This window comes from Balaenoptera musculus, chromosome 16 (genome assembly GCF_009873245.2).
Source record: "Balaenoptera musculus isolate JJ_BM4_2016_0621 chromosome 16, mBalMus1.pri.v3, whole genome shotgun sequence".
Lineage (NCBI taxonomy): Eukaryota > Metazoa > Chordata > Mammalia > Artiodactyla > Balaenopteridae > Balaenoptera > Balaenoptera musculus.
In genome coordinates this window covers 34,897,691-34,911,868 of record NC_045800.1, presented here as the reverse complement: position 1 = coordinate 34,911,868, position 14,178 = coordinate 34,897,691, and the positions used below count along the sequence as shown (strand labels likewise).

The following is a 14,178-nucleotide window of genomic DNA, read 5'->3' as shown; positions in this document are numbered from 1 at the left end:
CAGCCAGAGAAATCACACTCAATCCCAGACACCACTGAGCAGGGAGAAAGCCAAAGAGAAATGAGATTTCAGACCATCTCCTGAAGGCCGGTCCTGCCCCTTGGCTGGCTGTGCTTACCTCCTAGTAGGAAGAGCAGGAAAACAGTTGCTCTTCTGGAAGACACATGAGACCTAAAATTATAGCCCAGTCTAACCAAATTAAATAGAGGAATGGAAGCAAGAACCAGAAGTCCCCTCCCCTCTATTGAAATGTAATCAATGTGGGTTTTAAAGCTTTTATTCCAATGTAATATGAAACAGCTTGGGAGCTTTTCTTTTTCCCCTTGCATGAGAGACATTTCTTATAAATAAATCAGGATTGATAGCTTTCCAGCTTATTTTTAAAACTTTTTATTTCTGTATTCTTTTGAAATTAGCATTTCCTCTAAAATGAATTGCACTCAAGCATGCAACCCTTCATTAGATGAGGAAATGATTGGAGCAAATGCTATCTGTTTCACAGGTTGTAGGCCACAAAGAAGGTCTGGATGTTATGGAGAGAGCTGATCCTTTATTCCTTTTAATTGGACTTCCTACTATTCCTGTCATGCTGATATTAGGCAAGATGATTCGCTGGGAGGACTATGTGCTTAGACTATGGCGCAAATACTCAAATAAACTACAGATTTTGAACAGTATATTTCCAGGTAAGGCCCTGAATTGTGCTGGTAATGAACATACCAAATTAATCTTGTGGACAAATCCTAACATGCGAAAATATTTTAGATACTCTGATTTATTAGCACTAATACCCTACATTTTTTTCTCTAGGGATTGGTTGCCCTGTTCCTCGAATTCCAGCTGAGGCTAATCCTTTAGCAGATCATGTCTCTGCGACCCGAATTTTGTGTGGAGCCCTTGTTTTTCCTACTATTGCGACAATAGTTGGTAAACTAATGTTCAGTAGTGTTAACTCTAATTTACAAAGGACAATCTTGGTAAGGTGGCTTTAATATTACTTTTTTCAAGTGACTATGCAAAAGAGAAAGAACTGTATATTTGTTTTTAAAAAAAAAAAGAAGAATGGGACTATATAAATATTTATACTATGGCTCCTGTGCCTTAAGTCTCTATTTGATCCCCGCTGTCATCCAATAGCAATAAAAAGAGGAGGATCCACTGCAGTAGTTCTGGTCTTCTGGAACTATGCTGTGGGAGTTCTCTCCTGGGATGTGCGTGAATCATTACTCCCAAAAGATAGTGTTGAAAAGTTTCTGCTCTAGGGTCAGATTGCCCAGTTCAAATCCTATCACAGACATTGCCTTGCTGAGAAACCTAAATAAAATTTCTTGATTTCTCTGTGCTTGTAGAATGGAGATAGTAATGGTAGCTACCCCAGGAGTATTGTGAGGGTTAAATGAGACAATTCATTTGAAGTGCTAGCACATAGTAAGCCCTTATGTTGTTTGATGTCATTATTATTGTTCCCACTTCTCCCCTCTGGTAGCAGCCTGCATATAATGCCTGGGCATTCTCTCTACTATATGAGAATGGATTTAGAGCTAAGTGGAAGGAAGATCACTCAGAGAGGGTAAAGGCTTTCTGACCTCTAATGTCTATTCCTATCTTACCCCCTAGTAAAAAAAAGAGAACTATTTCATTTGCAGTCATCTGAATTAGCAACAATGCCTGTGTCTTTTGTGATTTAAGTAAAATGATTTTTATTATGTTCCTCTAAATCTGCATTATAAAAAGCTAATTTTTTTTTTTTTAGGGTGGAATTGCTTTTGTTGCCATTAAAGGAGCATTCAAGGTTTACTTCAAACAGCAGCAATATTTACGTCAGGCACACCGCAAAATTCTAAATTATCCAGAGCAAGAAGAAGCATAAAACTGACTTCTCGTTGTTCTGCAGTCCTCTCATTCTTATGAGTCTGTTGTGTTGTTTTGATTCCATCATTAATGCACAGTAGTGGAGACTTGCGATAAGCTGCTGCTCTCATATTTTTAAGAAGTAAAATAAAGCACTTAGGGAAGGGGAAACCCTCTCAGTAATCATGGAACCTAAGGATGTGATTTGTTTTCATTCTTTTGTATGTACTTCTTTTATGGCAGTCATCTGAACCATTATTTTAGCATGGTGAACCTGAGTTTTGTTCATATTTTCTTCAGACAGAAATGTAAAGATCAAACTGTGCAAATATTTAAAAATGCACATGCCGTTTTATTCAAAGGCCTCTTTTGTACATGTTCATGTTCAGTGTTTTCTTAGAATCAGCAACTCAATGAAGGTACTACGAGGATTTTTCTCACTGGCATAATTTGATTACAAGCTAAACAGGAGTATATGTTAATATGAAGAAATGTAAATTAGTTATACATAATTAACAAACCAAAAATGTATGTAAACATTCAAATGATTATCTGAACAAATGCAATTTTGTTTTCTTTTTCTTAACCCATGTGATGTCCTCCAAAATGTGTAGGGTAAAATTTCACAGGGCTTCCAGATCACTTTTTCACTATTAAATTTTATTTATATAATGTTGACATCTCATAGTTCATATTGTAATTTTGACTCATGCAGTCTTAACTACTGTGTGTGTATGTGTGTGTGTGTGTGTGTGTGTGAGTGAGAGAGAGACAGAGACAGAGACAGCGACATCAGGTCCTTCCATCACCGGAGTAAGGTTTTTAAATTCGTGTTTCTAGAAATTAGTTTATAGTAGTTTGAACACAGAGAACGATTTGCAAAAAATCAATAAAGTTATTTTCCTCTCCTTTCTCATCGATTCAGTTATTCAGGTGTTTGTTGATCACCTCCTACTTCCCCAGGCACTATGCAAAGTGCTGTGGGGATACAGTGGTGAACAAGACAAACTTGGTTCCTGCTTTTATATAGTTTACAATCTAGTTTCAACAGGTAGAAAACCAGCAGTGAGTAAACCAAGGTGAGGCCTTGAGCTCTTTGTTTTTATACCAGTCAGTGAGGAAATAATTATGAAAACAAGTCTTGAGTAAATATTAAGGTCATTGTTTTTGTCAGATTATTATAAGAAAAAAAACAATACTAATATTTTTAAATTTAAATTGCTTGTCATACTGAGGAGGCTAGCACCTTAATAGTCACTGTTTAACTAGTTTTATATTCATTTTTCAAAAGCAATTATTTATTTTAAGCTGTTCAGTAGTGACCCTTTTAATGTTCAGCGATCTGGTCTTGGAGTTATTTTCATCAATTAGTATTAAGTTTTTTAAAGATAGTTCCAAAAACCCTATTTATTTTCTTGTTCACAGCATCTAATGCATGACAATATGAATGTTCCCCCTTACTGATAAGTGGCCACTTCTCTTTAGGATTGTAGCAAGTATAGATTGAGCTATGTTAGATTACAGTAGTATATGTTAACTTCAGTAATTTAAGACTGGTACCTTTCTATAGTATGAATGTCTTAATTTTGAGTTATAACATGAAATTTATGTGAATGGCTATTGAACATTCAAAGTTGTAATTACTTAGGGAGGAAGGGAATATTTGACTGACAGTGAGCCTTATATTAAGATCACTGCTACAGTTCTGAAGGGGAAATATAAAATCTATGATTATATATAAAAATAACAGATTATATAGCTGTGCTTATAAAATATATTGGCTTTCTTAAATTTTCAATATGAAAAGACATACTGGATATTTCCTGCATAATTTTGTTATATAGAACAGCTTTTAGCAGCCTTTACTAAAGTTACACAAGCACACAGTTCCCCATTTATTACTTTATGCCCAAAATGGGGGAATAACTGCTTGGATTTGTTTGGCATCAGGGCTTGTGAGGGCCAGAGAACAACTCTAATCGTTTAGGGGCAGGGAGAAGGAGTTTTGAGGGCTGTGGGGAGGGAACTGCAAGTGCCTGGGGACCAGAGTAGCCTCAGCCCTGGAATTGAACACATTTAAATCTAAAGAGCCTTAGCTCAAGAAGTACCAGGTACCAGCCTCTTCAGAAAGTGTCCTGCACCACCCTGAATCAACAAAAGCATGGGCTGACTAAAGTTGAGTGGACCTAGGTTCAGATCCTAATTCTGCTTTTAATAACTGTATGTATGACTTTCATCAAGTGACTTAACTTGCTCTCAGCTACAGTTTTCTTCATCTCTGAAATACAAGTAATGCTTAGAATGTTTCTAGGATTAACTGAGAAATTAAAGAAACAGAGAGAGGCACTTTAAGCTCAATATAGCGTCTACAGAGCAGTAGTGTCTTAATTGCTGAACACTAGGAAAAGGGAATGAGGCAGTAAACGAGAAACATTAGGGGACAGATTAAAGGGATGCTCTAGACTTTTGGGATGGGCAGGTATATTTGTGTTTTCCAGTTTATTTTCACATTGCTTTACTGTGTTATTTCTATAAACTTTAATGTTTTAAACCTCTTTTATAAAATTCAATGACAACTAGTAGAATTCTCTTCTTTGCAGAATTTAACTTATCTCCAAAGTGGCAGAAAATATTGTTCATCATTACATGATTATCAAATGACTGTGAAGAATATAAAATTAAACTGAGTGACTTAGTCACTGCCTTGCTAACTGTGCTGTAATTTTTTTAAACGTCCTGTTTTTAACATAGCAGACTATCTCAACACTGGCTGGATTAGGTTAAATAAAGAATTTTTATGTTCTCTAGGTGTACTTTGTCTGTTGAACAACTTCCAAAACATAATTTGTTTATTCTGTACCTACATAATTCTTTTTAAATCATAGTAATCGAGATACTAGTGAGATTTTCTCTTAGTACAAATAATCTGAATTTTTTAAGAACTGTAGAGAAATATGTCTTAATTTCATAAGCAGATGAGCCTAAATTCCAAGTGTGTTTTAATTTTTAAAATGAATCCCCCCTCACCTACCCTCAGAGCCACTTGGAGTATGATTAGACAAGATCTGTGGGTGGTCTCATGCCACAGGTATCGAAGTATACTCAGGTGGGTTGGGAACACAGAAAAAGTTGCTTCCTCCAAGATACTAAGAACTTTAGTTTCTGAAGAAGATTAGAATCTTCCAGAACGAGTACATCAAATAAAGGCCTTTCCATCCATGGGGATAGTATTGTGTCTAAATCATTTCACTGCCACCATCTGAGAGACAGACTAGCAGAGAAACAGCCATAGAGTCAGTCCTGGATGCATATTCTAGCTGATGTTTAATTGGTTGTAGGGCAAGTTGCTTTACCTTTCAGATAGACCCTCAACTTCCTTATCAATAAGATGAAGATTATAAAACCAATCTCCTGGGTTACTGTGAGGATTAAGTGAGGTAACATACTGGGACACTTTGATACACAGAGAAACTAAATATATCTGTGCCAACTTGGAGGTTGGTTTGCCCATAACCTTTCTTTGGTTCCCTGGGATCTCAAGGTTGCCGCTTCTCTGCTACCTGCCACCCACACACCCTCTAATGGGTATAGTGATGAAATGTCTTGTTTAATTGCCTTCCTGGAACAAAGATCCTGAGCAAAGGGAAGAGAAGAAGGGTTTGCAGCTCAGTGTAGAAGATTTGGGCAAGTAACAGAGGCTCTGCTGTTCTGGTCAAGCCCAAGTGGATTTATCTTACTGCTAACAGCCTGCCAAGGTTACTGTAGGCCAACAACGTATCCTACTTTACCAGATGTTTGTTGAGCACCTGTATGAGCCAAGCACTGTGCTAATAAATCCTTTGGTAGATGGGAAATAAACCTGCTTTGAGATGTTTAGAGTCTTCAAAGTACACAACAGATCTTACTTAGTCTTATTATGATATTACCCTGCCAAGAATGTAAGATCCATAAGGGTGTGGGGGGGTTTTGTTTTACTTTTGTTTACTACTCTATTCCACAAATTAACAGCATTCATGGGCTGCTGTTGAATACTTTGAAATCTTAGAAGATGTGCCCTCCTTAAATACAGACTGTCTCTAGTTTAAAATTAGCAAGAAACAATCTGTAACAGGAACTGAGAGGTAATACATTCATGACCTTTTAATAATTCACATTGAACAACGTATTTATTCTTATGTATCAGAATATCAGTGTATTTACCAATTCAGATAATTGTACACCAAAAATAAGACACGTAAAGTGCACAATTGGGACTTCCCTGGTGGTCTAGTGGTTAAGACTCTGAGCTCCCAATGCAGGGGATCTGGGTTCGATCCCTGGCCGGGAACTAGATCCTGCGTGCCGCAACTAAAAAAAGATCCCACATGCCACAAGGAAGATCTCGCACAAGGCAACGAAGATCCCTCGTGCTATAACTAAGACCCGACGCAGCCAAATTAATTAATTAAAAGTGCACAATCTTTAAGTATAAATCTTGATAAATTTTTGCCTTGCAGTGTCACTCCAGTGCCCTCTGTTGAAAAAGCCTAATGTTCCAAAGGAAAACAGTTTACAGAATCCAGTTCCATGTCACAGAGTTGGGCAAGGAAGAGTGAATTTAGAGCTGAGAGACAATAATTTGGCACAGGTAACTAATGCCCTTCTTTGTGGCCTTTCCTAGTCAATCTCTGACCCCCACACTCCACCCACCCCAAAAGGAAATATAATCTTGACCTCTTTTCAGTTAATAACTTAGAAAGTGTTTGGCATAGTCATTTAATTCTGATGTACTTGATTCACAGAAAGGGCCATAAGTGATTAAATACCATATCATCCAGGATGATAAACGGGCCATTTTTGTATATTATGGTTTGGGGTGTAAACTGGTATGGAGGGCAATTAATATCCTTCTAAATTACAAATGCGTGTACTCATTGACTCAGCAGTTCGAATTCTAGGAATTTATCTTAAAATATATTTGCCCTATATATTCCTTGCAGCAATATATGTAATAACAAGAAATTTGAATCAACCTAAATGTCTGTCAGTAGGAAATTGGTTAAATAAATTGTGGTGTATCCATAATGAATACTATATATCTCTAAAAAAAGGAATGAAAGAGCTGTTTACATAATGATATGAAAATATTTCTAACGAATATTGTTAAAAAAATATCAAGGGACTTCCCTGGTGGTACAGTGGTTAAGAATCCACCTGCCAATGCAGGGGACATGGGTTCGAGCCCTGGTCCAGGAAGATCCCACATGCCTCGGAGCAACTAAGCCCGTGTGCCACAACTACTGAAGCCCACCCACCTAGTACCTGCGCTCTGCAACATGAGAAGCCACTGCAATAAGAAGCCCATGCACTGCAACAAAAAGTAGCCCCCGCTTTCCACAACTAGAGAGAGCCCGCGTGCAACAATGAAGACCAACACAGTCAAAAAACTAAGTGTATAATCAGTGATTTATACTGAAGTATAGTATAGTATACTGTACTAAGTAGTATAGTATTTTCAGAGTTGTGTAACCATTACCCCTATCTAGTTCCAGAACATTTCTATTCCCCCCAAAAGAAACCCTATACCAATCAGCAGTCAGTCCCAAAGTCCCCCTCCCCCAGGCCCTGGAAACCCCTAATTTACTTTCTGTCCAGATTTGCCTAGTCTGGACATTTCCTTTAAATGGGATCATATATTATGTGGCCATTTGTGTCTGGTTTCTGTCACTTAGCATGTTTTCATGGTTCATCCATGTTGTAGCATGTTTCAGTACTTCATTCCTTTTTACGGCTGAATAGTAATCCACTGTATGGATAAAACCATATTTGGTTTATCCATTCATCCACTGATAGACATTTGGGCCCTTTCTCTTTTAAACCTACTCCAATCACGCCTTTACCCCCTACATCCCACACTTCACCAAAACTACTCTAAACAAGGTCATCAGTTACCATATTGCTAAATCCAGTGGTCAATCCAATCCAACGGTCACCTCATTTAACTTATATAAAGTATTTGACAAAGTCATAGCTTCATGCTTAAAACAGTTTCATCTGGCTTTTGGAGTGCCACCCTCCTGATTCTCCTCCTACCTCGCTGGCTGATCATTTCCAGTCTCCTTCATTGAGTCTGATTTACCTTTCCAACGTCTAAGTGTTGAAGAGCCCCAGGGCTCAGTCCCTGGACTCTTCTCATTTACACTACGTAAGTGAACTCGTCCAGACATCTGACCATCCATCAGATGATCTACCTTCTATAATATAATAATTCCCAGGGGCTTCCCTGGTGGCACAGCGGTTGAGAATCTGCCTGCCGATGCAGGGGACACGGGTTCGCGCCCTGGTCTGGGAAGATCCCACGTGCCACAGAGCAACTGGGCCCGTGAGCCACAGTTACTGAGCCTGCGCGTCTGGAGCCTGTGCTCCGCAACAAGAGAGGCCGCGATGGTGAGAGGCCCACGCACCGCGATGAAGAGTGGTCCCCACTTGCCGCAACTAGAGAAAGCCCTCGCACAGAAACGAAGACTCAACACAGTCATAAATAAATAAATAAATAAATAAAAGAACGTGAATTTCTTTAAAAATAATAATAATAATAATAATTCCCAGATTTATATCTCCAGCCCAAATTACACCCGTGAATTCCCGACGAACATTTCCTATTCAACATCTATATATATATATATATATATATATATATATATATATACACACATACATACATACACATACACACACACACACACACACATATATGTATATCTCAAATTATCCCAAGCCATGTGCAGACTGGTGCACGGAGGGTGAGATGCTACATGGAGAGAGAGGGGGTGAGGGAGACATGTGAGTGATGGAGCCATCTTGGAAATGAATCCTCCAGCCCCAGCCTGACCCAGCTAATGTCATGTGGATCAAATACAAATTACTTGGCTAAACCCTTCCTGAATTCCTGACACACACAATTGCCAACAAAATTAAATGAAGTGGTTTGTTATGCAGCAATAAATAACTGAGACACGCAGTGACAACCATTAGTTACTGGTGTGAGACATCTTAGGGGGTGGAATTCAAGTATTTCTGGCTCAGTTGTTAAGGACATCCCTGTGGTGAAGGAGGCATGAAGATCCCTCCCCCTGAAGCCAGTACACTTTGAAGCTATCCAGCTCTTCTTGCTCTGATGCTGTGTCCACCAGACAGCTCTCAGAGGCCCACAGAGACCAACCTAAAGAAGACGCTGCCTGAATCTTTTGTGTCCCATCCTGGCCTTGATGGTACCCAGGGTGAATTAGTAAAATGATCTCTTTGTCTTTCCCTGCAGCTTAATCACTAGGCAAGAATGTGCTGATTATGAGGCCACAAGTATGCTAGTCTGTCCATATGAGAACTATAATTCTCACCATAACTTAATAAGTGGGCATTCTAGGATCTGCCTCCTCGTGAAAGATTTTCAGTTAGTTGGTCTTCAAGGACAGAGGAGAGCAAGTGTTTGAGTCTTCAGAGCAGAAGAGGGACAATTTCAACTGGTTTTTATTTAGATGATTCACCTATGAGCCAATTCCTGATGTACTTGTTTTCTATTTATCTACACTCTTTATTATACCCATTTAGCAGATGAGAACATGGAGGTTAAGTGCCCTAAATGCTCTCCTCTCCTTTCTCTGCGTATTCTATTTGCTCATTCTCCAAGACTGTGATGACTCCCACATTTCAATGATTTTAAATGTGAGGTCTTTTTTTGTTGTTTTAAGTTTATACAGTAAAATAAACAATTTTTAAAGGTAACAACTCAATGGATCTTTATACACATACATATTTTTATTGAAAAAAATCCACATATAAGGGGACCCACACAGTTCAAACCCGTGTTGTTCAAGGGTCAACTGTATACCCCTGTGTGACAACAATCTACACCATATAGAACATTTATTTCCATCTCCCTAGAAAATGCCCTCTTCCCAGTTAATACATCCCTCCCAAGACACAACTCTATTCTGACATCTATCAACAGTCTTTAGTTTTAGCCATGCTGGTGGGTATATAGTAATAGTATCTCATTACCATGATGTAATTCTTAACAAAGATTGTTAAGGTTACAACCAATGTGCTACCTCAGCCCTCAGGCTGCTACAAAAGAGGGTTAGTAACTGGCAAGGGTTTGATGGCTTTGGCTGAATAATCAAGCAACCCCAATTTTTAGTTATTAGAATAGTGATAATTCAAATCATAACTCTATTTCCTCACGTATATATAGAAAGAAATCTATTGCTATGCATATGAATGAGACAAGACGTGAGTCCTGCCCTCGTGGAGCTTACAGTCTACTTTTATAAGAAAGCTCTTACTTCTAGTTCATAACAGCCACTAACATAACATAATTTACCTATTTGACACAGATTTCTAAGAGGCTTTGAAGGCTTTGCTGTGCCCTGTTCTTCACTAACAGCTGCTTGTCCTGATTTGGTTGGTTGTTCACACCAGTGTAATTATATGTCAGTTAATGGTCCTTTCCTTCTTACAGTAATTAACCAAAACCATAAACTTGCTGCAAAATTTTATTTAACCAGTTCGACATCCCTCTTTTTCTGAGGTATTGATGATGATTATATTTCTTTTCAAAGCTTTTCACCAAACTACTCTCTAGAGCTCCAAAAAAAAGTCTTATTTTCTTATGTTCTTATGTTCTCCCTTTGATGATCCAACTGTTTTTCAAGAGTTACTTGACTTTAACTTCCAGCCCTTCTGTTGCAATTTTCATTTTGACTATCCTATTTTGAGTTTCTAAGAGCTCTTAATTATTCTCTGAATTTTCCATCTTTTATTTTTCCATATAGCAATAGCACCCTGTCCTGGACCTTGGCTTGTGGATGTAATATCTTCTCTTATCTCCTCAGATTACTATTAGTTTTTTTAAAATGTTTTCTTTTACTCTCTGCATTGCCTGTTTCCTCTGAGCTCTTTTCCTTGAGAGCCTGGTGATCTTTGGTTATCCTTTCATATTTAAAAGTAATACACTAGGGACTTCCCCAGTGGTCCAGTGGCTAAGACTCTGCACTCCCAATGCAGGGGGCCTGAGTTCGATCCCTGGTCAGGGAACTAGATCCCACATGCTGCAACTAAGATCCCACATGCCGCAACTAAGATCCCGCATGCTGCAACAAAAGATCTTGTGTGCCGTGACTGAAGATCCAGCACAGCCAAATAAATAAATAAATGTTTTTTAAAAATAAAATAAAAGTTTTGCACTAAACAGCTGACTGGAAGCTCTGTAGGGATGCAAAATGCCTGTCAATTGGTGCCCTTCACTGTGTAGTGAAAAGGTAGAGAGCCAACTTTTCTTTTGGGGAAGACCTCCGTAAGTCAGCATCTATATTAGTCAGCTCCTTTCCCTTACAAACCAACACAAAATTTCAATGGCATACAGCACGAGCATTTATTTCTTCCTTCTCCCCTCTTCAGGTTGGCTCTGTTGGGCTTGGACCCAAGCCTCAAGTTGGGTTCAAGTCTGCTCCGCATGTCTCTTATCCTCCTATACCAGTGTCTACCCATGGAATATTGTTCTCATGGTGAAAAGCAGGAGAGCAAGACAGCAACCCAACCATGCAAGCTTATTTCAAGTCTCTGTTCATTTCACGTCTGCTAATGGGGCCAAGCAATTCACATGGCCAAAGCCAAAGTCAAGGGATGTGGCACTATACCCTACTTACTATGAGGCCCAGCAAGAATGAGGATGTGAACTTTATTACACTGAACTTTATTCAGTGTAATAGAGTTAGGGAGTTAAGAATTGGGACAGGGACTTCCTTGGTGGGCCAGAGGTTAAGACTTTGCCTTCTAATGCAGGGGGTGCGGGTTCGATCCCTGGTTGGGGAGCTAAGATCCCACATGCCTCATGGCCAAAAAACCAAAACATAAAAACAGAAGCAATATTGTAACACATTCAATAAAGACTTTTTTAAAAAAATGGTCCACATCAAAAAAAAAAACTTAAAAAAAAGAATTGGGACAAATAATCCAATCTAATATTCCACTCAGTGTTTTCAAGCCACTCATTGTTTTCCCCAAACAGCCCTCCCATCTACTGTCAGGGGTGAATAAACCAAGCTACAGGTGTTCTTGAGAACAGGTAGGGGGATTAGGGCTCTCCCTGACCAGTGACAGCAGTCTGTCCTTTATTCCTCTCGTTTTCAGTCTAGCCCTCAACTACTATTAACCCCACTTGCTGCTCTCCATGTGCTTACTCTTCTTTTTTATGCGGGGACCGCACTGTGAAGCTTGTGGGATCTTAGTTCCCCGACCAGGGATTGAACCCGGGCCCTCGGCAGTGAGAGTGCTGAGTCCTAACCACTGGACTGCCAGGGAGTTCCCTGCTTAGTCTTCTTAAGTTCTGAACTTCTCAGGTTCAAGTTCTCCAAAGAATACACCTCTGGTATCCTGTGGGAGTGAAGGAGGTAGACTTGCTCGATTGCTGGAGCTTTGAAAAAACTCAAACTAACCTCCTGCTTTCACCCCTGCCTTCTGAGGTGTTATGATTCCTAGTTTCTCTCATTAGTTTTCCCTTCTTCAGGTACTTGTATATTTACCTTTACTCGGCTACAGTTCCCACTCCATTATCTGCTTTTTGACAGCAGTAGTTGGGATTTACAATTTCATCAAAGTTACAGTTTGTGATTTTGTTCCTCGTTGGTTTGGTTTGGTTCTGGAGTGATTTCCAAGATTTGGAGAGGCTAAACGGGTCTTCTATTCTCATCCTTAAAACTAGAAATCTAAAGGAGAAAAATAATTTTTAAGCTACCATTTGTTGATTGCTTACCATGTGCAAGGCACTTCTCTAAGCAATTTACACACAGTACATCATTAAATCTTTACAAAGTTCTGAGAACTAAGTATAATTATGATTATGCCCATTTTACAGGTGAGGAAATGGGGGCTGAGTGAGGTGAAGTAACTCAGCCAAGGCCAACAAACTGGTAAATGGTGGCATCAAGATTATAACTCACGTCTGTGAGTCTGCACTGTGAGTAGATTTTGTACATGGTGCCCATTTACCCTTCATCCTTTGCTAAGGACAAGCTCCAGGCCAGGCTCCATGCTTGGGGACTGGGGCTACACAGATCAATACAGGGGGCCCTGCTCTCAAAGAACTGACTATTCCTGAGGCTCCAGCTAGAAGTGCCTACCCTGTCCTTTATGTGGTTACAATTCTGCCAAAAGTGTCATTTAGAGAATGTACTCCTTAACATGCCATGTTTACTAGGCACTAGTATAGATTTCCTAAATTCTGAACATAGAGGTACCAGGAGGAAATTCTTTTGTATCTTACTCTCTCCGCCAGTGTTTGGCTGTCTTTGGATATTGACAAATCTGACACTTCCTGTAGAATGTAATCATTGTCTAAAAATGTGAAGGATTGTAGAAATTGCCAAGTTCCATGTAGTTTTTTTTTTTAATAAATTTATTTATTTCTTTGTTTATTTTTGGCTGCGTTGGGTCTTCATTGCTGCGAGCGGGCTTTCTCTAGTTGCAGCGGGCGGGGGCTACTCTTCGTTGCAGTGTGAGGGCTTCTCATTGCAGTGGCTTCTCTTGTGGAGCACAGGCTCTAGGCACACAGGCTTCAGTAGCTGTGGCACACGGGCTCAGTAGTTGTGGCTCGCGGGCTCTAGAGCGCAGGCTCATTAGTTGTGGCGCACGGGCTTAGTTGCTCCGTGGCCTGTGGGATCTTCCTGGGCCAGGGCTCGAACCCATGTCCCCTGCATTGGCAGGCGGACTCTTAACCACTGCACCACGAGGGAAGTCCAAGTTCCACGTAGTTTTTATCAGAAAACACTTCACGTTGTCAGTTTAGAAATGGTCTAAGAAAATCCCCCAAATACTACACATTCAAAAAACACCACATTCACAATATAAATCTATCATCTCTCTTTTATAAAAATAAATTATTATAACAGTATTGTATGCTATAATTTATAAAGTCAAACATAAAAGTACAAAATAAGAAGTTAAAGTCTGCCCCGCCCCATTTCCTTCCTAATTTCCTAAATATCATGTGCTTGTTGTAAAAACTTCAATTGATACAGAATCTGTAAAAAAAAAAAAAAAAAAAAAATTAATAAACAGAAACCTCAAATAAAATAGAGTTGGGAGACCAGAAGGGTGAGCTCTCATGGTCTGGATGACAGCAGAGCCCAACAGGAAGAAGAAAGGCTCCTCTTGTTTCCTGGTAACAACTCAGCCAATAAAAAGCCATTCACTCTTTCTTTACTCTAACCCTCTGGACTTCCTTTCTTCTCTATAAAAGTTTCTGTTTCTCTTGCTGTGAGGGGACTTGCACTTGGCTCACCTTGGTTGCAG

The 14,178-nt window shown here is 39.4% G+C and overlaps 1 protein-coding gene across 2 annotated transcripts in view; it reads left to right on the top strand.

The window, feature by feature from the left end:
- MARCHF5 (membrane associated ring-CH-type finger 5) overlaps positions 1-3,915 on the top strand; it is a 51,516-nt gene extending 47,601 nt beyond the window's left edge. Inside the window, exons 4-6 of one of the 2 annotated variants that reach the window (XM_036829287.1) lie at positions 503-686; positions 811-977; positions 1,754-3,915. In XM_036829287.1, coding sequence (XP_036685182.1) covers positions 503-686; positions 811-977; positions 1,754-1,870 — 468 coding nt within the window. In that variant the 3' untranslated portion in view covers positions 1,871-3,915. The remainder of the gene's footprint in view (positions 1-502; positions 687-810; positions 978-1,753) is intronic. The other variant, XM_036829288.1, reaches the window with a different exon arrangement.
- Positions 3,916-14,178: the final 10,263 nt, after the last annotated feature.